At 41.5% G+C, this 26,031-nt stretch overlaps 1 protein-coding gene across 2 annotated transcripts in view; it reads right to left on the reverse strand.

The window, feature by feature from the left end:
• grik5 (glutamate receptor, ionotropic, kainate 5) overlaps positions 1-26,031 on the reverse strand; it is a gene marked incomplete at its 3' end in the record, with an annotated part of 104,079 nt that overhangs the window by 33,906 nt on the left and 44,142 nt on the right. For both annotated transcript variants that reach the window (XM_084053281.1, XM_084053280.1), the window contains exons 7-10: positions 25,379-25,537; positions 22,866-23,018; positions 13,721-13,825; positions 3,289-3,396 (exon numbers count right to left, since the gene is read on the reverse strand). In XM_084053281.1, coding sequence (XP_083909407.1) covers positions 3,289-3,396; positions 13,721-13,825; positions 22,866-23,018; positions 25,379-25,537 — 525 coding nt within the window. The remainder of the gene's footprint in view (positions 1-3,288; positions 3,397-13,720; positions 13,826-22,865; positions 23,019-25,378; positions 25,538-26,031) is intronic.

The raw sequence follows: 26,031 nt of genomic DNA on the forward strand, positions 1-26,031 counted from the left end.
GCCATTGATTTTTTGTCACAGGTAAACACCAGCAGTTTAACCCATTAAGACCTGAAGCCGATTCTACAAATGTCTTCTAAATCCCAACAGTATTCTGAAAAAACGTAGGTTTCTATATCAGTGGTGCTCAAACTTTTTCATGTCAAGGACCCCCAAAATTATGTATTTGGCCGCCGACCCCCAGCTCAAAATATTTTGTTCAGGGACCCCCAGAAGCAACGATTTGAGTAAAAAAAATTTGCTTTACACAATATATATTCAAAGATTTGCACTAATTTTCACGATTTTTCAAAAATAGCAGATCTACAAGCTCGTAGCGCGGCACTCGGTGCCGCGCTATGAGCTTGTATATCTGCTATTTTTGAATAGCCAAAGAAATCTAAAATGACACAGATGCATTCCCGGTCTCAATGGGTTAAGAGTGTCAAACGCCTGCTCTGCCCCATCTATGGCCTTGCTGGAGGCCTTCTATTCGCAAATCACCCTCTTCTCATGCTGCGCCAACCTCTGCGCATGTTGTGAGCTCATCCATGGTCCACCATGTCGCATTGCCTAAAGCCGTGAACCTCTCTGCTGGCCTGGTGCCAAAGTCCTGGAGATAAATTCCGTCATCGCACCACTGCTCTGTGAAAACCCTACTTCAGCATCCGCAGCCATCATCCACGTGGGAGCCGAAGACGTTAACCACTTAAACCCTATATCGTCACTGTTGGGTGTCCGTTGAAAATAGTGAAAATAGCCGATCGAACCATCCAGACACCTGTTTCCATTTCCACACATTATTAGCCTCAGTATTATATGTGGCCTCATGCCACACTAGTCAGCCTACCAATCAGATCGGTTACGTTTTCCAAACTTTGTGCTCAAGGATAACCTGTTTTCTATCTGACTACCAGGCTTCTGATTACTGCTTGTTACCCGGATTTACCGCTGCTCTTGTCCCCTGTGTGCTGTAGCATGTTCAGACCAAGCCAAGCCCCCAGAACGCCCCGCGGTGGTTTAAAACGATACTGCGCGCGTGCTTCTACCGTTTGAAACCCTAGACATATAAAGGTAGACGCATCCTCCGGCTCTGAGGCGTCTGTATCTCGGGCGCCATTTTAGAGAAGACAAGCTTCCTGACTACTGGCCAATCACAGCGAGTCTTTTCCGGGACTTGGCAGAATCTAGTTGTATAAAAATATAACGGGATATGTTTATACAACTAGATTCTGACAAGTCCCGGAAAAGACGCGTTGTCATTGGCCAATAGTCAGGAAGCTTGCCTTCTCCAAAATGGCGGCCGCAATACAGGTCGCTCCAATGAACTGCAGAGGCCAATGAGGTATCTAGGTTTCTATATATCTATGTTTGAAACCCTAGTGAGTCTGCTTGGTGCTCAAGTCTTCCGCATTTGGGCACCAAAATTTGGTGCTCAAATGCGGCAGACGAGGTTACTTCCGAGTGCTTCATACGCTGGGTGAGCAACTTCATTGAAATGAATAGGTGGAGGCGGGGCCGTCCGTTCTCTTATCTCTCCGACCGTTCTCTAGATATATTATAACTCTATGGTTCAGACTGTTTGCTTACTTTGACCACCATTCTAGACCCCCCCCTCTTGTGTCTGAGTGGATATTTGTTTTCACTCTCTTCTCTCTGCCTGCATGTACCTGATGTTGAGTCTTATCTGTTCTGCCGCCCTGACAGATTAGTAGGCCAGAACATGGACTCAGCAGGCAGCCCCCTACCCAGGACCAACCTGTAGCTGCTGGCATCCCTGTTGAATCTGTCACAGTACAACAGCTGGCGACTCACCAAGCTCAACACAGCAGCTTTTCCCGCTACGCCTCCTGTCACACTTCACTCTGAGTACACTGAACCTATAACGTTCTTACTCCAGCAAAGTACTCAGGCGACCAGGGGGCTTCCGACACTTCATGGTCTAGTCAGTGTGACTTCACGTTTTGGTCTCAACTGTCCTGATATTCAATCGACCAGAATAAGCTGCCGGTTATCCTGCATATCTCCGTGGACCGTCCGTCGCCTTGCCTGGGCCGTTAACGCACCTCAACCTCCCTCCAGCCCGATGGACCTATGATGGGTCCGCAGGTCTTCTTCGACCACCCAGACGGCCGCCCCGGACGTTATTTTCTCTTGGGACAGGGCAGAACAAAGGTCACTGACCGCAATATTGAGCTCTATACATTCTGGGTGGAAACAAGAGTGCTCGGCTGTGCGTTGTGTTAACAACACACCCCTTTAGCTGTTCTAAAACCACTGTAAACTACGGCCTCCTGGGGACGATTGCTGATATAGCTTCTTTTCACCTTCTATTACAGTACAGCTGAGAGGACATTCTCTGCTGCTGATGGTACTTCAGTGCTGCTGATGGTCCTCATGCTGCATTGTGTACAGTACCACCGCATCTCCCTCATGTGCAGTACCCATAACACCAACACATTATGCAATTACACACACACACACACACACACACACACTATATATATATAATGTATTAATGTATAAATGTACAAATATAGCAGATCTACAAGCTCACAACGCGTCGCGATGCGACACATTGTGAGCTTGTATATCTGCTATATTTATTTATTTCAAATAGCCTAGACATAAAATAGGGCTAAAGTGGTTAATGTATGTTTGTAATCATTTATATCTGCAAAGTAACTAATCAAAATAATTTAAAATAATTGTAGTGGAGTAAAAGTACAATATTTGCCTCTGAGATGTAGTGGAGTAGAAGTAAAAGTAGGCTACCTAAAAATTGTACTTAAGTACAGTACTTCAGTAAATGTACTCAGTTATTTTACACCACACACACACACACACACACACACACACACACACACACACACACACACACACACACACACACACACACACACACACACACACACACACACACACACACACACACACACACACACACCCCTACAGTATTTATGACATAGCTACACACATAGCTACAGTATGTAATGACATAGCAGCAGTACAGATGTGACCTCAATGACATGGCGGCTGTGAGGAGACATGTTTCGGGGGGTTAGACAGAGCTGTGCTTCACTGTTCAAACACAGTGACACAGTGGGGATTCCTAAGCCTCCTATCAGCTCCAATGACAGCCACGGTGACAGTTCAGTGAGGAGAGAGAGAGAGAGAGAGAGAGAGAGAGAGAGAGAGAGAGACCCCAGGCACAGTTTGAGCTGGGTCACAGGGACCCCCTGCCAGTCACCAGCAGAGAGCTCCGACCTCGTCAGCGTGACAGTGGTGACGGGGGGGCGGTGACCTTACCAGTATGGTGGTGACAATGAGGGTCTTGTTAGCCAGCGTCTCTGACACATTGATGTCCAGGCTGGTGGAATTCATGACCAGTGTGTTGTTGGAGTACCAGATCCCAATCTGACAGGGGGAAAAAAAGAACAAGAAAAAACAATGTTCTGTTAACCACTTGAACCCTGCAGCATCCCTATTCTGCGGGGAACGTGCGGCAAAAAAAAAGCCTCTATATCTACAAGATCGGCTATCTTGAAGCACACGCACAGAGCACGCACACAATCTATTGCAATTAAGTAGGTGCAGTAAACAGATACTATACATTGTATTGTTCTTGTAAAAGAGACCCAATGTCTCAATGTTTTTACTGGTTAATTAAAAACATAAATAATGATAATTTAAAAAACATACGCACGCACGCACGCACGCACGCACGCACGCACGCACACACACACACACACACACACACACACACACACACACACACACACACACACACACACACACACACACACACACACACACACACACACACACACACACACACACACACACACACACACACACACACACACACACACATTGGCCTTTGCATATTTTAATCACACAACGGCACACTGTACTTCCCTATTCATTCCATTGTCCAACACTCCAACCACACATACACCTGCACCGACAACCAGATTAATTTAGGAAAAAGCTGCACATTATCACCTACAGTATACACACAGTAAACCTGTACCCTGATTAGGCCATGGATCCCTAACTACACTGTAGAATCCTCAGTGTTAATTTAACTAGTGAGTATACAAACTCACTAGTATACAGTACTAGGTCCCCAGCTAAAGGATTAATTTGTACAAATGAATCCTTTAGCTGGGGACCCCCTGGAACCCCCGTTGTGGGCTTGTAGGTCTGCTATTGTTGTGAGCTCGTACATAGAGATTTGGTGTACTGTAGGGCATTGGTTCTCAAAGTGGGGTTCGGGGACCCCCAGGGGTACTTGAGGGGGTTCCAGGGGGTCCCCAGCTAAATGATGGATAGAAACCAAATGGACCCTTATGGTTCTGTAACTCTGAGAGTGTACAAATGGAACCAAATGGACCCGTTAGGGTCCATTTGGTTCCATTTGTACACTCTCTAATAAGTGTCAATTTGGGGGTCCTTGACATGAAAAAGTTTGAGAACCACTGCTGTAGGGGGAGAGTACAGAGCCAACTCGGGTCCAGTTTACTAAGGGTTTAAGTGGTTAAAGTGCACGAGGAACGGCGAGTATCTCTCCGCAGTGAGGGGACAATAAAGTCACTTAAGGGAACGCAAGTGTGTGATTATGGACTGGGAGGTGTTCGCTGAATCGCAGTTCGTGGGGGCACTTCGTTGGGAAATAACGCCGTACATCTTTCAATAGGTCAGATAAGAGGTAATAGCTCCGCTGACAGATTCATAATACCCACCCACCCACCTCCGCCACTCCATTTCCCTCCTCCTCCTCCCCCTGACATTTTAGAGGGGTGTATTTCTTCCTCTGCAAACTGACGCTCGCCTCCCACGGTGTGGAAGGAAGCTCACCAGGCAGGAAGGTGCACAGTGTCTTGCGTCTTAAAATGTTAATGGCTGCCATTTTGGCACGGAACCCTCCAGCTGAGCTCTGGAGTCTAGACTCGCGTATTGTTATCAAATGGCATTTAGTGTCAACCGGGTAGGCAGTTAGCCCGTGCTAAAGACCCTGCTTAAAGCATTTTAAGGTAAGACGGACGCTAAGTGTTTTCTGAGAACTGACAGAGCGTGAAACCATCCACAGTGATGTGCACTTTCGCTTGCGCTTCATTAAATGTTTATTTTGACATGCGGGTGAAGGGCGCTCCGAACCCTTTTAATCACCTCTCGAGCTGACTCTCCCTATAGATCATTCTGCAGCATAGAATTCGTCACCTTCGTTCAAATATCAATTTATTTTTGTTCACTTTTTATCTGTTATTTTTTTTCATTTTCACAATTGTTCATAACTTTGGTTTTTTGAAGTTCCATGGGTTCCATAACTCCACGGAGCCTTGGGCTTGGCTCAACAAACACATTGGCCGGGTTCGCAAGTGTGAAGCCGACATGGGAGGTGATAGGGCTGGGCAATTGACCGGAAATATATCGAAACCACTTTCTCATGTTGGTTAATCGAATAATTGAGAAGCAATTTATTTTGATGATACAAAAAAAGAAGTCAATCAATGAATCGACATGAAAAAATAATTGATCTAAAACAAACAAGCAAAACATTTATTTTGCATAAGTGGGACTCTGGAATGTGTTTGTGTTTTTCTCCAGTTGGGTGGGTCTGCTGTATAAGTTGAGTCCAGGAAGCGCCGACACAAATACGGCAGCATTCATTCACAGATGTGGGCCAGCCGTGCCCTAAAGGTTAGAGAAGCAGGTTGTAACTAGTGGGTCATTGGCTCAAATCCCCAAATAGTCTGGGGGAGGGGGGGACGATGTGAATGAGTGACTGTCTGTCTGTCCCAGTAGTATCTCGTAGTAACTCTCTCAGTAGTTATGGAGGCCAACAACTATACGGGTGGGGGTGCCCTTGAGGAGGGCTCTTAACCCCTAGCTGCTCCAGTTAAGCCATTAACACCGGGGACGCATCTGTGTCATTTTAGATTTTAGCTATATATATATCACGATTCTTCAAAAAATAGCAGATCTACAAGCTCATAATCGTGAAAATGTGTGCAAATCTTTGAATATATATATATTTTTAAAGGAAACTTTTTTTTACTAAAATCTTTGCTTCTGGGGGTCCCTGGAACAACATATTTTGAGATGGGGGTCCGCGGCCAAATACATATAATTTTGGGGGTCCTTGACATTAAAAGGTTTGAGCACCACTGATATAACAACACACGTTTTTTTCAGAAAACTGTTAGGATTTAGAAGACATATTTGTAGAATCGTCCACAGGTATTAATGGGTTAAGCCGCTTAGTGGGCAACATTAGAAGACGGTGGTTGTGCCGAGCAGCTCCCAGGTGTGAATGTGAGTAAGTGTATGAAGGTGAACCAGGGCACCGCTGAATGAGAGCAGTAAACCTTCCCTAGATAAATAAAGGTTACGATAAAATATATATACTGTGGGGTTTCATTTAACCTGCTTTTGGTGCCAACAAATATGGGGACTGCCACCCAGGCAGGGGTGGCAGTATGAAGCATTTAAAAATCATATCCAAGATTCAAGATCAAGATTGCTTTATGTGTCGTTTGTTTTCCATCTGCAAGCAGCTTCAGAAAAGAAAAAAACAAGATTATTTTTCTCCTCGTTAAAGACAACAAAAATGAGTAAAAAGAATACATAGTGCAAAATAAATAGGCCTACTGTATCAATCTAAATAAATACATCCTAAAACCTAGAAGAATTCATGAGATACGAAAAAACAAGCATAACCAGATAAAAACTGAACGAAATTCATCCATAGAGTTCATCTCATCTAATGCATACCTCCCAAGTTCATATACTACCTAGTAGGGAGATTGTAGTTCAAAAGTCTGACCGCCTGAGAACTTTTGAACTCCAATCTCCCTACTATGCAGTAAACCTCCACCCGTCTGACATTTTAATCTGGCTAAAACAAACACTGCCGCTTATTTGCGGCAACGTGATCCATCTCTCTGGTTCCAGGGATAGACTAATGACACTGGCAGTCGTTGTTACTGTGCTCGTCAGTGTTCCAGAAGAACCTCCATCTTGTAACATTTAGCAGTAGGCATGTGTTAATATAGCATCACAATAATTTGAACCACTTTAACCTTTTATACTTTAGCTATTAAAAAATAGCAGATATACAAGCTCATAGTGCGGCACCGAGTTTTAACCCATTAAGACCTGGAACTGTGTCATTTTTAGATTTGAGCTAAAACGCATTAATTTACACTTTGGGCTATTCAAAAATAGCAGATATACAAGCTCATAGCACGGCACCGAGTGCCGCGCTACGAGCTTGTAGATCTGCTATTTTTGAAAAATTGTGAAAATGTGTGAAAATCTTTGAATATATATATATTTTTAAAGCGAACATTTTTAACTCAAATCTTTGCTTCTGGGGGGTCCCTGGAACAACATATTTTGATGGGGGTCCGCGGCCAAATACATATAATTTTGGGGGTCCTTGACATGAAAAAGATTGAGCACCACTGATATGGAAACATACGTTTTTCAGAAAACTGTTGAGATTTAGGAGACATGTAGAATCGGCTTCAGGTCTCAATGGGTTAAACAAGCGCATCCAGCGACAGCGTCACTGGATGCGCTTGTTTATACGCTGCTTACCAGGCTGCCTCGCTTGTTGATGTACAGTACGTACAGTACAGCACATGCTTATTTCACCGGATAATTATTGTCTCAGAAATGTGCGTGTAACAGAGGAGTGTGACATTCAACCCCGCAGCGCTCTGTGTCTTGTGTTGAGTTAACTCTTTAAGACCGGGAACGCTTCTGTGTGTCATTTTTAGATTTCTTTGGCTTTTCAAAAATAGCAGATATACAAGCTCATAGCGCGGCACCGAGTGCTGCGCTATGAGCTTGTAGATCTGCTATTTTTGAAAAATAATGAAAAGTTGTGCAAATATTTGATTTTTTTTCTTATTTTTATTAAACTCAAATCTATGCTTCTGGGGGTTCCTGTACCTAAATATTTTGCAAATGTTCGCTTTAAAAAAATATATAATCCAAGAGTTTGCCACGAATCTTCACGATTCTTCTTTTTGAATAGCCAAGGAAATCTAAAAATGACACACAGATGCGTTCCCGGTCTTAATGGGTTAATTATATGCACACACCGGTGTTTATACGATGCTACCGCGGGCCTCAGCCAAAGAAGAAACCTTGTTGTTTGTGTTTCAACTAGAATCACCAGGAAGTAGATATCGCTTCCCGACAGCAAATATGCTAAAACGACATTGGATTTTCCATACATTAGCATGTTTCTGTTTGTTTCACATATTGCTGACACGGCATAGTGTCAACCACCAACGAAGGCAAGAGTCAGACCCTCGCATTGACTTTGTGTTATTCTTCTTCTGTACTTCTGCTGTACTTCTGCTGTACTTCTTTGCCCTGTATCTGTGACTTTTACTGATGTGCTGTCTCTGGCGCCTGAATTTCTCCTGCGGTATCTGTCTATCAATCTATCTGTCTATCAATCTATCTGTCTATCTGTCTATCTGTCTATCTGTCTATCTGTCTATCTATCTATCTATCTATCTATCTATCTATCGTATCTATCTATCTATCTATCTATCTATCTATCTATCTATCTACTGTATCTATGCCTAGTCTATCTATCTATCTATGTCTATCTATCTATCTATCTATCTATCTATGTCTATCTATCTATCTATCTATCTATCTATGCCTCGTCTATCTATCTATCTATCTATCTATCTATGCCTCGTCTATCTATCTATCTATCTATCTATCTACTGTATCTATGCCTAGTCTATCTATCTATCTATGTCTATCTATCTATCTATATCTATCTATCTATCTATCTATCTATCTATCTATATCTATCTATCTATCTATCTATCTATCTATCTATCTATCTATCTATCTATCTATCTATCTATCTATCTATCTATCTATCTATCTATCTATCGTATCTATCTATCTATCTATCTATCTATCTATCTATCTACTGTATCTATGCCTAGTCTATCTATCTATCTATGTCTATCTATCTATCTATCTATGTCTATCTATCTATCTATATCTATCTATGTCTATCTATCTATCTATCTATCTATCTATCTATCTATCTATCTATCTATCTATCTATCTATCTACTGTATCTATGCCTAGTCTATCTATCTATCTATCTATCTATCTATCTATCTATCTATCTATCTATCTATCTACTGTATCTACATGTATGCCTAGTCTATCTATCTATCTATGTCTATCTATCTATCTATCTATATCTATCTATGTCTATCTATCTATCTATCTATCTATCTATCTATCTATCTATCTATCTATCTATCTATCTATCTGTCTATCTATCTATCTATGCCTAGTCTATCTATCTATCTATGTCTATCTATATCTATCTATGTCTATCTATCTATCTATGTCTATCTATGTCTATCTATCTATCTACTGTATCTATGCCTAGTCTATCTATCTATCTATGTCTATCTATCTATCTATATCTATCTATCTATATCTATCTATGTCTATCTATCTATCTATCTATCTATCTATCTATCTATCTATCTATCTATCTGTCTATCTGTCTATCTGTCTATCTGTCTATCTATCTATCTATCTATCTATCTATGCCTAGTCTATCTATCTCCATCCATCCATCTGTCTCAATCTATATCTATCAATCTCAATCTATATCAATCTATCTATCTATCTATCTATCTATCTATCTATCTATCTACTGTATCTATGCCTAGTCTATCTATCTATCTATCTATGTCTATCTATCTATCTATATCTATCTATGTCTATCTATGTCTATCTATCTATCTATCTATCTATCTATCTGTCTATCTGTCTATCTGTCTATCTATCTATCTATCTATCTATCTATCTATCTGTCTATCTGTCTATCTATCTATCTATCTATCTATCTATCTATCTATCTATCTATCTATCTATCTGTCTATCTGTCTATCTGTCTATCTATCTATCTATCTATCTATCTATGCCTAGTCTATCTATCTCCATCCATCCATCTGTCTCAATCTATATCTATCAATCTCAATCTCAATCTCAATCTATCTATCTATCTATCTATCTATCTATCTATCTATCTATTTATCTCAATCCATCTATCCAGCTACTGTATCTTTCTATCTATGGCGTCTGTCTGGCATAATCATGTGGTGTGGGTCAATAGCATAACCTTTATGCCTTTTCAAGAAGTAATCCTATGGACATGAGTGCAATATTGACCGCTTTCTCTCTGCTGTCTGCTCTGCTACAGTATGCTGCTATTCCCCAACTGTCTCCAAGGAATCGCATAATTCCAGTTAACATTATGTTCCTTTTTAAGATCATTTTATGGGCGTCATGATCCCATCACCACCAGTGGGCTCTGCCTTCCCTAAGGGTTCTGTTTTCCCCTGGGGGTTTGCTATATATACACGATATATACGTACTGCATAAACGCACGCTCACATTCACACACACATTTGAAATATTTATTTATGTCCACATAAACAGAAGTACAAGAACGCCTTGTACAAAGGACATAAACTGCCAGTGCAGCCAGATGCACACACACACACACACACACACACACACACACACACACACACACACACACCCAGAGAAGATTTTAGTATCTTTATGTTAGAGAAATAAAATCTGTGTATGTGCGTGTGGATTAGAGTTTATATGGCCATGACTTATCACCATAGCAACAACTGCAGCTTTGTGCCTGCTTCGTGGCTTAAACATGTACAGTATATGAAAAGTGTGGATGCATGGATTGCTAAATGTATCCATGAAAGTTTTGTAGCAGCTTTGTGATTATATACAGAGTACTTCATTCAGTTTGTGATATCGGGAGAGCTGTTGAGTGTTGAGCAGTTAGGACACGCCTCTCAGTAGCTCGTAAAGTTTTCATAACAAAACTACTTTTAAACTAAAACCAGCTACTCTTTGTGTAATACACTCGTGGAGCTTGTGTTTTTGGGATGCTTCATACCTCATACAGTATGAGTTAACAAATTAGACCGAAAATGCAGACAACAAGAAAGAATCCCAAAAGGCCTAAGTCTCTGACATGACGGGGGTGTGATTAACCTCGAGAGTACGGACACCCGGGAAGTTTTAATCGCTATAGAGCAGTGGTTTTCAACCTTTTTCGCGTTAAGGATCCCCAAATTGACACATATTAGCCCAGGGACCCCCATTTGAAAAGATGTGCCAGGGACTCTTGGCACTCTCATCATCATCAGCGTTCATTTAACTCGGAGAGTTTACAAATGGAACCAAATGGACCCGTACACTCTCAGAGTTACAAACACATAAGGGTCAATTTGGTTCCTAACTTAATTTGGCTGGGGACCCCCTGGAAACCCCTCAAGGACCACTGGTGGTCCCCGGACCACTGGTTGAGAACCACTGCTATAGAGCATAGCAGCGACGGCCATTATGTTTACCGACTCTGGTTCCACAACATATAAATGAATAAAGTAGTTAAAAGGATTGTGATGCTATATATTAACTACTTTTGCTGGGGACCCCCTGGACCCCCCCCCCCCAAGGACCCCTGGGGGCCCCACTTTGAGAACCACTGCACCACAGCATCTCTCAAGCAAGTCTCAGCAACGACGTGCAATGCATTCTGAGCTACTGCACATTTCTTTAAGGCAATACATTTGTAATAGGATCCACGAGAAAGAAATTGCTGGCATGACTGGTGCGCTGAGAAGAGAGAGATAGCGACGCTGAAAGCATAGCGCTATGGCTGAGATAAGTGCTCGAATTAAAGCTCATAATGCAAAGATCAATGGTCTGGCGGAAACCACAACAACAACAACTGTGGATGCTGTTGAGGAAACCTTATAGTGTCAACGCCTTCCAGACAAAGGGAAATAATAGCTTTCAGAAAAAGTGCTTGGACATGGAGGGACATTTTAACCCATTAAGACATTTGTGTAACCACTTAAACCATTATTTCATACTTTGGCTATTCAATAATAGCAGATATACAAGCTCATAGCGCGGTGCCGCGCTATGAGCTTGTAGATCTGCTATTTTTTAAAAGTCTTGAAAATGTGTGCAAATCTTTGAAGATATCTTTTTTTAAAGCGAACATTTGTAACTCAAATCTTTGCTTCTGGGGGGTCCCTGGAAAAGATATTTTTAGATGGGGGTCCACGGATAAATATATATAATTTTGGGGGTCCTTGACATGAATAAGTTTGAGCACCACTGATATAGTAACATACGTTTTTCAGAAGACTGTTAGGATTTTAGAAGACATTTTGCCTCGATTGCCATTAACCACTTAAACCCCAGCATCCATACTGAGCAAGCTTTTGCTGGAAAATAGCAGATCGACAAGCTTTCACTATTTTCAGTGAAAGCTTTCCCAACAATAACATAAAACTGAAATGCCACTAGTATAGATAGAGCCCTGAGGGACTCTGCGTGGTTAATGAACAATTAGTTTTTCTAAACAAGTGAAAATAGCAGATAAAATAGAGGAATATGTTTTGGGGAATATTTTGATTTGGTATCTATATTCTTCCCAGGGGCCTAGCTTACTGCGGGGGGAAAGACTACCGCGCTCTGGCTGATACTGACAATAAGCCTCTCCAACCTACTTACTTACTTACTTAACCCTTTAAGACCTGAGGGGATTCTAGAAATGTCTTCTAAATCCTATTTTTTTTTTTTTTTTTAATCCCCAATTTTCTTTTTTCACGATTTTTCAAAAATAGCAGATCTACAAGCTCATAGCGCGGCACTCGGTGCCGCGCTATGAGCTTGTAGATCTGCTATTTTTGAATAGCCAAAGACATCTAAAGTGACACAGACGCGTTCCAGGTATCAATGGGTTAATACTTTTAGGTTGGTTGGACTGCTTTGGTCGGTTACTGTGTATTATTTTGCTCTTATTTTCATTTCAAAGTAGCATTTGAATTTGAACGACGTTTGAAAAATGTCTGTTATTGAGTGTGTTGCTTTATTATATCTTGTTTGTATTTTGGGGTAAAGGAAAGCTCAAAGGAAATCGCTTTTTTTTTTAAAGAAGATGAATATGTACTGTAAGAAGAATGAGTTGACAATTGCTCAATTAACATATTTGAAACGGGACGTCCCACAAAGGCACAGCTGAAATTGCTTGAATCATCTGTGGGCCTATAGCTAGAAAGAGACAAAGTTTGTCCTATTTGCTGGAGATGGCGATTTCTCCCTACGAAATGCCACTAAAAAGAAATTAACATGACGAATGGCCGCGGGAAAGCGGGATGATCCTGGTTATTGAAAAATAATGAACACGGCTCCACAAATTCCGCTACGTGAAGCAGAGTGTAGTTAGCCTACACCAAACAGAGTTTAAAGGGACAGTTCACCCAAAAAAAGTTTTTCTATCGATTAGTCACCCCATGGAGACTTGAATTCATGGATATTTTTTATGTTTTTGTCGCATTCCTAAACCAATAATTTGATGACCAGTGGACCGGTAGGCAGCGGTTCCGGTAGGAGACACAAGACGATTCTTTGTGTCTCCTACCGGAACCGCTGCCTAATCGAGAGAAAAAAAGTCATTTTGGGGGTGAACTATCTCTTTAATGTCACTATGCTTTTGGCCTCCACCAATCACAGTATGGTCGCGAATCCACAAATCCTGCCCGGGGACGGATGGTAACAGGTGACAGCTGCCTGTCAGGCTGGCTGGCTACCTGTGTGATAACAGCGGGGGGGAGTGTCTCCTCACCTCTTTGTGTCCTCCACGGTGCTTCTCCAGGATCCTCAGGGTGTAGTTGGTCCTCTGACCTTTACTGTTGAACTCCACCCGCCCCGTCAGGCCATCATACTCCACCTGGGAGAGAGAGAGAGAGAGAGAGAGAGAGAGAGAGAGAGAGAGAGAGAAACAAACAAACAAGAGCATGGGAGAAGTGGTGAGCAGAGATGGATGATAAGAAGAAGAGAGTGAGGGAGGGAGGGAGGGAGGTATTGAAGGAAAACAGAGGAAAAGAGAAGAAGAGATTACAAGATAAATACCTCATCTGCACCATTCTGCATGAAGTTAAACAATGTTCTGTGCGCTATGCATCTGATTAAGTAAACCGATACTATGTAGTTTGATGAGAGAGAGAGAAGAAATGAAGAGGAATAGAAAGACTAGAGAGAATGAGGTGTGTAGACTTAAGCCTAATTTACTGTATGCTCCGTCCCACGACAGTGTCTAGCAGATCTACAAGCTCACAACGCGGCGCGAATGCGTCACGCTGTGAGCTTGTATGTCGGCTATTTTGTCGGCATGCGACACGAGACGTGCAACGAAGTATGAATGGGGCTTAAGGTGAGATAATCGTATCCCCAGAGAAAGATATCAGATCAGACATCCAGGGAGAAAGTGATTGTTAAGACTATTATACTTTGCTGCACGATGGTGTACACTCGCCGAACATAACTGAGTTTCAAGCAAGCGACGTGACGCACAGCTTGAAAATCTGTCCGTTCCGGCAAGCGAGACCTGCAGAGCACTGAAGTATGAATTAAACTGAAGAGAGAGTGAGAGAGACAGATGGAATCAAATAGACTGACACACAGTGAGTCAACACTTCTTTACTAAACACTTTACTGTCATTCTCTCTCACACACACACACACACACACACACACACACACACACACACACACACACACACACACACACACACACACACACACACACACACACACACACACACACAGTCACTCAGTCACTCAGTCCAGAACACTCTGTGCCCCAGGCAGGCAGTGATAGCGCAGCAGAGCTAAGATGAATGTTCGATGAGATGACAATGGAACACGCCCCATGCGGTTGTCTATAACACAGACTGATGTGGGACAGGTGGGCTGGAGACAATGAGGGATGGAGCGCAGGCCAGTCCGTCCACAGGTCGTCCATGAGAGACACACACGGACACACACACACAGATGGGAGATGACAAGGAACAAACACACAGACAGGCATATTAGTTAGAGTGGTTGTTATGGACAAAAGCAAATCAGCAGACTCTAGTGTCTATCACAGGGGTTCCCAAACTTTGTCAGTTGAGACCCAAACTAACTTTTTGTTTGTCCTCCGGGACTAAAACTGAGAAAAACACATTATGAATTAACCACTTAAGCCCTATTTGATGGTGAAACTAGCCGATGTGAGCCTGTAGATCGTCTATTTTCACTATATTTCTTAAAAGATCGATCTCAATGTGTACTGTATGTTTTTTTTGTGTGGATATGTTTTGAAATAATAATTGACTCACAACCCAAAAATGGGTTCCGAATCAGTGTTTCATCTACAGTAAGTACTATAACAGCACTGGAGGGGTTATCAGATCAGCTACTATACTGTTAGTAAAATCAATACACAATAATATAGCTGAAGGCTGAACATATTGTGCAGTTCACATAGGACTTTTACTCTATGCTACATTATGCACAGCCATTGCCTCACTCAGGAATGTTTTTGTTGAACGTAGAAATCCATCCATTTGTACTTTTAGTGCCTTAGATCAGTGGTTTTCAACCATTTTCATACCAAGGTCGGGCATTTGAGCCACGGACCACCGTTTGATGAGATTTAGACTCTCAGACCCAAAACGTACAATATTTTGTTATCGTTGGATGAGATTTCGTCCACAATTCCATACTGTATTGATGTTGGTACCATAGGAGAGATAACAGGCAAACGTTGATGAAAATAACGATTATTTAATTAAGTAATGCAGATGTTTAACAATAATTTAACTCTTGAGGGCGTAAAATGAAACCAAATGGACCCGTAAGGGTCCATTTGGTTTCATTTTACGCCCTCATGAGTTAAAGATCTACATTATAAGGGTCCATTTGGTACCAACTCTCCATCATTTAGCTGGGGACCACCTGGAACCCCCTCAAGGACCACTGGTGGTCCCCGGACCACTGGTTGAAAACCACTGCCTTAGATGCACTCAATCATTCTGCTCTCAGACTTATTACCGGTGATAAATACAACAGCATCCACCACCAAAACCAAACATCTCTTTCTGTTAGGAGGGACCAGCATTGCCATTTTGTTTATATAAAATCTAGACCTACAGTATTACCTTACTTCTCTCCTAAATACAGGAACTCTGGCACTTACAGTATACAGTACTTCACCCGCTCACAGGAATGGACCTGTTTGTTTTCTAGGTTCTCCTCGAGTTAGCTCGGACTGCGTACAAATAGAATGCGCGTCGCACATGGAATAATCTTCAGTTGGCACTCGTCTCCCTTATATTCTTGGGATAGCTCAGTCGTCAATGTGCCCTCCAAGAATTAAATAAAGCTTAATTCAAATAAAATAATACTAAATAAAATCAAACACAATTAAAAACAATTAAATGCTGTTACTACTGCTATCACCACTCCTATTAAACCATTAAGACCTGAGGCCGATTCTGCAAAATGTCTTCTAAGTCAGTTTTCTAACAGTACTTTGAAAAAAAGTTGCTATATCAGTGGTCTCAAACTTTTTCATGTCAAGGACCCCCTAAATGACATGTATATAGCCGTGGACCCCCATCTCAAAATATTTTGTTCCAGGGACCCCTAGAAGCAAAGATTTGAGTTACAAATGTTCGCTTTAAAAATATATATATTCAAAGATTTGCAAAAAATATTTTTCAAAAATAGCAGATCTACAAGCTCATAGCCGCGCTATGAGCTTGTAGATCTGCTATTTTTGAATAGCCAAAGAAATCTAAAAATGACACACAGATGCGTTCCCGGTCTTAATGGGTTAAACAGTCTGCATTTACTTGGCATCGCGTTTTCAAACCACTTTACAAAAGTATGATTAACATTCAGCCAATCACAACACTGACGGTGGGTGGAGGCAGCCGGGCGTGCGAGGCACCATGCCATGGGTTCAGCGTCTCGTTCAAGGACACTATGACATGATGCCAGGAACCGTGGGGATCCAAAACTGTGGAACCTTCCTATTCCCACAGAACCACTCTACCTCCTGAGCCTCTGCCTGCCAACTGTTACCACTATACTGCTACTACTGCTACTATGACTGTACTTTTATTACCACTGCCACTACTGTTACTATTATTATCACTACTGGTACTATGATGTTGTTACTACTACAGACAGATGCGTTGGTGGTGTGTAGTAGGGCTGCAACTATTGATTATTTCCTTAGCAATTAATAAATTGATTACTTTTCCAATTAATAAAAAAAAATGTTTTAAGTTTAAAAAAAAGTTTTTTTAAACATTGTTTTTATTTTTTTTATACACATTATCAATAAATTGATTGACCACTGAAGCCCCATTTTATTCTTTATCACACAGCGGTGTCGTGCAGAAATACTGAAAATAGCAGCTCTACAAGCTCACAACGGGTCGTGATGTGATGCGTTGTGAGCTTGTAAATTGGCTTTTTTATTTTTTTTTTACGTTTTGAAGCTTTCTGCCTATAACGACATGCCCAAAAATAGGGATTGAGTATTTCATTGATTATTATATTATGTCGATTACCGATTACCTTTGTATAATCGATAAAAAAATCAATCATTTCTATTAACTGTTGCACGTATGTAGTACTGTAGTCAAGTGTTGCCAGATTATGTGAGAGAAACAAGCAACCAGGTCTAGGAAAACCCGCCCAAAAGAAGCGACTATGGGCCACACGAGCACTTTTAACATATACATCAGCTATTTGAAAATAGCCGATCTACAAGCTCACAACGCGTCGCATCGCGACGCGTTGTGAGCTTGTAGATCGGCTATTTTCAAATAAAATCTTGCAGGGAAATTATAATAAGCAGATCTGGCAACCCTGACTGTAGCGAACTAAACAGGAGCGGTGTACAGCAGCAGAAGCAGCATGAGAACATATGGAGGGAGTGGGCTGAGGTTAATGCATGTGTTACGTATGTTGAGTGGCACTAGAAGAGAAGATGTGAAGAATTAATTGAAAGCCCACTTCAAACAGCCAGCAGCCATGCCAAGGTCCCCATAGTGACACCTCACACACTGTACCATCTCTCTGTCCCCATGTGAGTTAACCATCATCGTCGTTGGAAACCTTGTATGTCCAAAACTGTTCCTTTTTTTTAATGACTATTTTACAAACATTTTTAAGACCTGAAGCCGATTCTAATTCTATTCTAGTCTCCTAAATCCCAACAGTATTCTGAAAAACGTATGTTTCTATATCAATGGTGCTCAATCTTTTTCATGTCAAGGACCCCCAAAATGATACGTATTTGGCCGCGGACCCACATCTCAAGATATGTTGTTACAGGGACCCCCAGAAGTAAATATTTGAGTTAAAAATGTTCGCCTTAAAAAAATATATATTTTACACACATTTTCACGATTTTTCAAAAATAGCAGATCTACTTGTATATCTGCTATTTTTCAATAGCCAAAGTGTAAAAGAAATGAAAAAGTGACACAGATGCGTTACAGGTCTTAATGGGTTAAAGAGTGAAAATAGCCGATCTACAAGCTTGTAGATCGGCTATTTTCACTACTTTTGTGCGACACTCTTGCACGACGAAGTAGGTCGTTAATTTATAAAAATCAAAACATAAAAAGTTGAAATATGGAGATACAAGGTTTCTGCCCGGCGACAGTACGTATGCATGGATGTGTGTGGGTCTCACTTAGCGCGTCTAGGCATAATGTGTGACTAGGACATATGGCATGTCCTCTAGTATAATTATATGATTTTGTCGTACACGGCTGATTTAAAAGCTGATCCTCTCAGCAGGGAGCGTGGGCGGGCAAAGGATCACACACACACACACACACACACACACACACACACACACACACGCACACACACTCACACATACATAATAAATGATACACACACACCACCACATGCTACTACAATACCAGCATGCATGTCCACACATACTGTATGTAGACAAGCAACACAGACTACGCACATACAGTCTGTGTTGCAGATTAACCCATTAAGACCTGAAGACGATTCTACATGTCTCCTAAATCCCAACAGTTTTCTGAAAAACGTATGTTTCTGCATCAGTGGTTCTCAAACTTTTTCATGTCAAGGACCCCCAAAATTATATGTATTTGGCCGCGGACCCCCATCAAAATATTTTGTTCTAGGGACCCCCCAGAAGCAAAGATTTGAGTTAAAAATATTCGCTTTAAAAATATATATATTCAAAGATTTGCACACATTTTCACGATTTTTCAAAAAATAGCAGATCTACAAGCTCATAGCGCGGCACTCGGTGCCGCGCTATGAGCTTGTATAACTGCTATTTTTTAATAGCCAAAGTGTAAAATAAAGCTTTTTAGCTCAAATCTAAAAATGACACAGTTCCAGGACTTAATGGGTTAACTTGCGTGCTACAGTAGCTTGCAGTGTAACTAAACAGTGCAACAAAGCACATTGTGTGTGTAACTAAGCAGGTATACTAAGCACATTTACTCAAGTACTGTGCTTACAGTTTTTCACGATTATTAACACACAAAAAGCACAATTTGCACACCCTTCACTTCATGTACTAATCGCTCGACCCAATTTGACACTACTTCACACTCCCTTGTCTGCGTTAGACTCCGACTTTCCTTCTTTACACTCTGATGTCAGTTACATTGACATTACATATATATATATATATATATATATACATATATATTTTTTAAACTGTTTTTAATTAATCTTATGTGTTCCATAGCACAATGTGAATGGATCACATAGCCAAATACATATATTTTTTCTTTTTATGTTTATGATTTGTTTCTGTTTGTTGCTTTTTGTTTTTGTTTTGTTTTTTCCTTTTTGTAATTTGTTTTTAAATGTATGACACATGTTTGTAAAATGTATTGTTCTTAGATGCGGACCCCAGGAAGACTAGCGGTGCTTCAGGGCACAGCTAATGGGGATCCTTATAAATAAACAAATAAACAAATAAACATTATCACCTTGCTGTCCAAACACTACACACAATGTTCAGTTGTTGCACACACTTCTCATGTGAAATCTCAAAGCATCAACCTACAACACACACATATTCAAATCTCAACCTGTTTCATGCCAAGGACCCCTACATTGATATACATTTGGCCGCGGACACCCATCTGAAAATGTTTCGTGCCAGTGACCCCCAGAAGCAAATATTTGAATTAAAAATGTGCTTTAAAAATATATATATACTCAAAGATACTCAATATTTTTCAAAAATAGCAGATCTGCAAGCTCATAGCGCTTGTAGATCTGCTATTTTTGAATAGCCAAAGCTAAGTGGTTAAAATGATTGTGACGCTATGTTAACTAATATTGCTGGGGACCCCCTGGTACTCCCTCAAGGACCACTGGTGGTCCCCGGACCACTGGTTGAAAACCACTGCTCTACACATTCAGGTCTGGTGAGCAAATTTTCATCTTGGACAATGAGCTTCCACCGGGGCTGCTCAAAGTGTGTGAGTGGTCCCAGGGGCCAGGACCACCCACATTTTTCAGTTCAATATCTTCCACCTTATTCTCCTTTCCTGAATCCCTTTGAGGGGTTATTTTCAGAGCTTGGAGGTGGAAGGTATATGAACGGAACCCACAGAGCCGGGTCCCACTCCTCCAGGCCATGGAGGAGGCTTGTGGCGATGTCAGTGTTGAGGCCTGTCAGGGCTTCGATTTCTTACAACGCTGCTTGGACAGGGAGAACATTGCCCTGTGATGCAGATGAGGCCCTCTGGCCAGACAGGAACCCGAGGCGTGATGCCTAAATCATGTACCGAAATACAACTTTTTTTGGGCGCTGTTGTGTGCTGTTTTATGTTTGACCATGAAAAAGGCAGGCCTACACTGGGTCATTTTACAAAAGGAGAAATGTCTCATTCTACAGAGTCATTGTCATTCATATGGTGTGTTCCATTTATATGATTGTGTTTTCAATTTTGCCCTGCAGTGTGCTGTAAATGCTTGGTAGTGTGCATCAAATGCTTAGTTGTGTGTACTGTAATGCAGCGGTTCTCAAACCTTTTCATGCCAAGCCCCCAAAACGATATGAATTTGGCCGCGGACCCCCATCTCAAATATTTTGTTCCAGGGACCCCCAGAAGAAAGATTTGAGTTACAAATGTTCGCTTTAAAAATATATATATTCAAAGATTTGCACTCGGTGCCGTGCTATGAGCTTGTATATCTGCTATTTTTGAATAGCCAAAGTATAAAAGGTTAAAATTATTGTGACGCTATATTAACACATTTTGCTGGGGACCCCCTGGTACCCCCCCAAGGACCCCTGGGGGTCCGCGGACCCCACTTTGAGAACCAATGCGTAATGAATGGTATGTGTGTGTCATTTGAAAATATGGCTGTGTGTACCAAATGAAAACACGAGTTCCATTTTGTGAACAGTTAAGAGATTTGATGGCAAATCATCTTGCGAAGGGAGTGTCAGGGTTTAGCATTTTGTGTGTGAGGTTTTCAGTTTTGTGTGGGCAGTTTTGAGAAAGCCGCTATTGTTTTGAAAAACGTGTGTTAACAATCGTGAAAAAACTGTAAGTACAATTTTGAAGTGCTTTTACTTTACTTGAGTATACTTTTTTTTGGGATGATTTATACTTCTACTCTACTACATCTCAGACGCAAATGTTGCACTTTTTACTCCACTAGAACTATTTGAAAACTTTAGTTCCAAGCAACTTTGTAGATCCTCTAAAATGGAAGGGACAGATGTGGATCGGTGCCAAAAAACCTGGCTTCCGTCCACTCATCTCCTTGATAAAAACCTCCGGATCTCCTTAACTTTTTACAGTGGTGAAAACGAGCCATTTTCGGTGCGCGATCACTCCGCAATGGCTGCTCGCGTGAGAGATGTTATTGTTCCAGGCGTTAGACGGGACCATCGACCATCGTACACGCACCCTTTGTTTACATCCGCGTCCTCGTCGTGGCCACTACAGCGCTTAACATATCAGCGTAAACGGTAAAGAATGCCAGCACTAGATGTACCCTGTTTTAATAAGACTCTGGCACCAAATATGTTCCATATTAGTTAAGCTGGGTCTATTCAGTATTTTCCCAAGGGGTCTAGTCCGTTGGGCCTATGGCTTCTACTATTGATATGTACTGCTCTTGCTGTTTCTTTTTCTTGGTATACTGTACCACAGTATATTTTCTTTTCTTTTCTTTACTGTATCCAGTGGTGGAAAAAGTACTGAAATTCTTTACTTAAGTAAAAGTACCAATACTGCAATATAAAAATACTCCGTTATGTTAAAAGTCCAGAATTCAAAATTTACTTGAATAAAAGTACAAAAGTATTGGCATCAAAATGTACTTAAAGTGCCAAAAGTAAAAGTACTAAATATTTGAAAATAGCCGATCTACAAGCTCACAACGCGTCGCATCGCGACGCGTTGTGAACTTGTAGATCTGCTATTTTCAAATAGCCTAGGTATAAAATAGGGCTAAAGTGGTTACTGTAGGTTTCATTATATCATAGTTTATATCTGAAAAGTAACTAGTAACTAAAGTTTTCAAGTAATTGTAGTGGAGTAAAAGTACGATATTTGCCTCTGAGATGTAGTGGAGTAGAAGTAAAAGTATTGGAAATTGGAAATACTCAAGTAAAGTACAAATACCTCAAAATTGTACAGTACTTAAGTAAATGAACTTAGTTACTTTCCACCACTGACTGTATCTGTATCTGTATGACATGTATAGTCGTGTATCTGACACGACTATGAATGTTCTCTGTAACAGGTGTGTGTACTGTATCATTTGACTGTAAAACATTTTCCTGCAGAAAACCACTCCTCTAGCCCCTGGAGGGCTTTCAGGCTCTCTCTCCCTCTGATGTATCTTTTTTTAAACAACAGTTTTGCGAAGTGAAAACAAACAACAAAACAAACCAACCATGCGCAGGTAGTTCATCAGGCTGGTCCCGTGTTGCCAGATCTGAGGCGAGGTGCAGCTGAGCGGCTTCACTCCGATCTCCTGGCTGCGGTTCAACTCCCGCACCGCCCCCACCACCACATGCACCGCGTCAAACATCAGCGCCGACGACAGCTGTGGAAGGCAGGGAGGGGTTAATGGTGAGAGACACAGACCAGCCAGAGAGGGGAGGGAGGGGGGAGAGGATTTGATTTGATTTGATCATCTTTATTTCGAACATGCAAATAAAAAATAAAAAAACATCAGTGGTGGAAAAAGTACTCTTGTTTTATTGTTTTATTGTTTTACTTAAGTAAAAGTATCAATACTGCAATGTAGAAATACTCTGTTACAAGTAAAAAGGACAAATAAAAATGTCATACTAGCACATCAAAAAGGAGTAGGAAGAAGATTTTCTATATATCTCTATTATAATACATGCAAGTACCCTATATCTGTACTACAGCATATGGTTGCTATCGGGCTGAAAACTTGTCAAATCTCCATATTTCAACTTTTGCTGTTTTTTGGTATATTAACGCCCTACCCCGTCATACCACAGTATCATACAAGAGTAACAAAAACAGCCGATCTACAAGCTCTCAACGCTCTTCAATGTGAGAAAAGAAGAAGAGAGGAGAGAGCGGAGGAGGGATGAGAGGAGTGTAGGGGAAGAATGAAAATGAACTGTTTGGGGGGGGGGGGGGGGGTGCGGAAGAGGGTAAGGTGTGATTAGAGGGAAGGAACGAAGGGATAAGGAGAAGTCGAGGAGAGAGAGAAAGAGAGAGAGAGAGAGAGAGAGAGAGAGAGAGGGGGGGGGGAGAGATGTGGGGAAACAGAGAAAGAGAACATCAATACACATTAAGTTCACGCCAAACGCCTGGTCTGAATCTACTTAGCTGCAAAATGAAATTACTGATGGTGGAAATGATGTAATTAGACATTATGTGCTAAACGCTGCTGTCTGGCGAGAGTAAACAAGGCTTTTACATCACTCTCTGGCGGGGGCCGGGGGGTGCTGGTGAGGGCCAAACGTCCCCACAAGTATATAGAGTTTGAGACATAGACAAATTGTGAGGACCACCACCACAAGAGAAATGGTTGTTTTATGATTAAAAAAGATTTGGCTTGCAATTAGGATGAACCCATTAAGACCTGAGACCGATTCTACAAAATGTCTTCAACAGTTGTTTTGAAAAAAGCTATGTTGCTGTCAGTGATTCTCACATTTTTTCAATGTCAAGGACCCCCAAAATGATATGTATTTGGCCACGGATCCCCATCTAAAAAGTGTTTTTTTTTCCAGGGACCCCCAGAAGCAAAGATTTGAGTTAAAAATGTTCGCTTTAAAAGACTATATATTCAAAGATTTGCACACATTTTCAAGATTTTTCAAAAATAGCAGATCTACAAGCTCATATCGCGGCACTCGGTGCCGCGCTATGAGCTTGTAGATCTGCTATTTTTGAATAGCCCAAAGAAATCTAAAATGACACAGATGCGTCCCAGGTCTTAATGGGTTAAGATTCAGGTTGGGGGTTGGGGTTAGTTAGAGCAGTGATTCTCAAACTTTTTTATGTCAAGGACCCCCAAAATGAAACGTATTTGGCTGCGGTCCCCCCATCTCAAACATATTTTGAGCTGATCCACAAGCTCTGCAACATATTTATGCACACAGTGCGACCTGGTGTGAGCTTGTAGATCGGCCATTTACTGCTTTAGGTTTAGGATAAAAAATGGCAACAATCTGTGACTGTGTATAATGCAAGTCATGTGTCCATTGTGTAGGTGACTGAGCGTACACAACATTCTGCATTCATGTGTAAGTGAAATTGACTGATTCATGAATGTGCAAGCTGAATGCAAATGTGTATATAAGCTTGTGTGTGTGTGTGTGTGTGTGTGTGTGTGTGTGTGTGTGTGTGTGTGTGTGTGTGTGTGTGTGTGTGTGTGTGTGTGTGTGTGCGCGCGCAAGTGTGTGCGCGCACGCGCGTGCGAGTGTGTGTGTGTGTACTTGTATTACTACTGTATACAGTAGGCTACTTGTGAGAGCCAAACGTCCCCCACAATTATAGTACAATTCGAGAACTAGACATTGTGAGGGCAATTTGCCTGGTGCTCACAAGATAAATGGTTGTTTTTATGCCTCACAATTAGGGAAAGCTTGAGGCTAGGTTTAGGATTAAGCATTTAGAGCTTGTAGATCGTCTATTTTCCGCTTTACGGTGAGGGTTAAAAATGGCAAAACATAAAAAAAAAAATGGCATTCATCAAATTGCTGTTTTAAAATAGTACAGTAACACAAAAATGTGTGCGTGTGTGTATGTGCGTTAAGGGAGCGTACTGATGGAGGCATGAGCTCGGCCCTGGCCTCCCTAGGTTGGCAGAGGGAAGGTAGTGTCCAGGATTACATAGACAATTGGCACTTGGTGTAAAAAATGGGGTTACAAAATCGTGGGATAAAATTAAGTTTAAAAAAAAGGGAGCGTACTGACCGCGGGGCCGGGGTAGGTGAGGTCACAGCCCTCTCTCCAGGACAGGTTGAGGCTGCGGATGAACTCCAGGTAGAAAGGATGGGTGGTGTTGAACATGGAGAAGCCCACGATGTTGGAGTGCTCGTCCACGATGTCGTCCAGCCTCAACAGGGGGAAGTCCTGGGATTAACGCAAGAAGGTCAAAGGTTACAATGAAACCGAAAATTACTTTTAAAACCACTTGAACCCTGTATTGTATTAAGGTGGGCTCAGCCTCAGACTACGAGATAACCAGGGTCATTTTGGGTCGGGAAAAACCTTTAGAGTATCGGGACGGTTGACTGCCGTTCTCTCGCGACCGAGAGAAAGTGACTTTTGTCACTGAGACCGGTCCAAACAACCTGGATGGAGCCTTGTTGTAGATATGTGTGAAGAACACTATTACGTGTCTTCTCAGATACTTCACTCTTCACATACTCAAGTAAAGTAAAAGTATCTCAAAATTGTACTTAACTCATTCACTGCCTGAATTATTTCTGGCCACGTTTGCCCACTGCCAAGATTTTTCATTGAAAAAAAAAAGTACTCAGGAGCCGAGATACAGAATTTTTAAGTTTTAAGTTAACAAGGAAGTGGATGGGAGTCTAGATCTTCAAAAAATCATATCTCCTTGG

The sequence above is a fragment of the Gymnoscopelus microlampas genome, assembly GCF_963454915.1.
Source record: "Gymnoscopelus microlampas genome assembly, chromosome: 3".
In the NCBI taxonomy this organism is placed as follows: domain Eukaryota; kingdom Metazoa; phylum Chordata; class Actinopteri; order Myctophiformes; family Myctophidae; genus Gymnoscopelus; species Gymnoscopelus microlampas.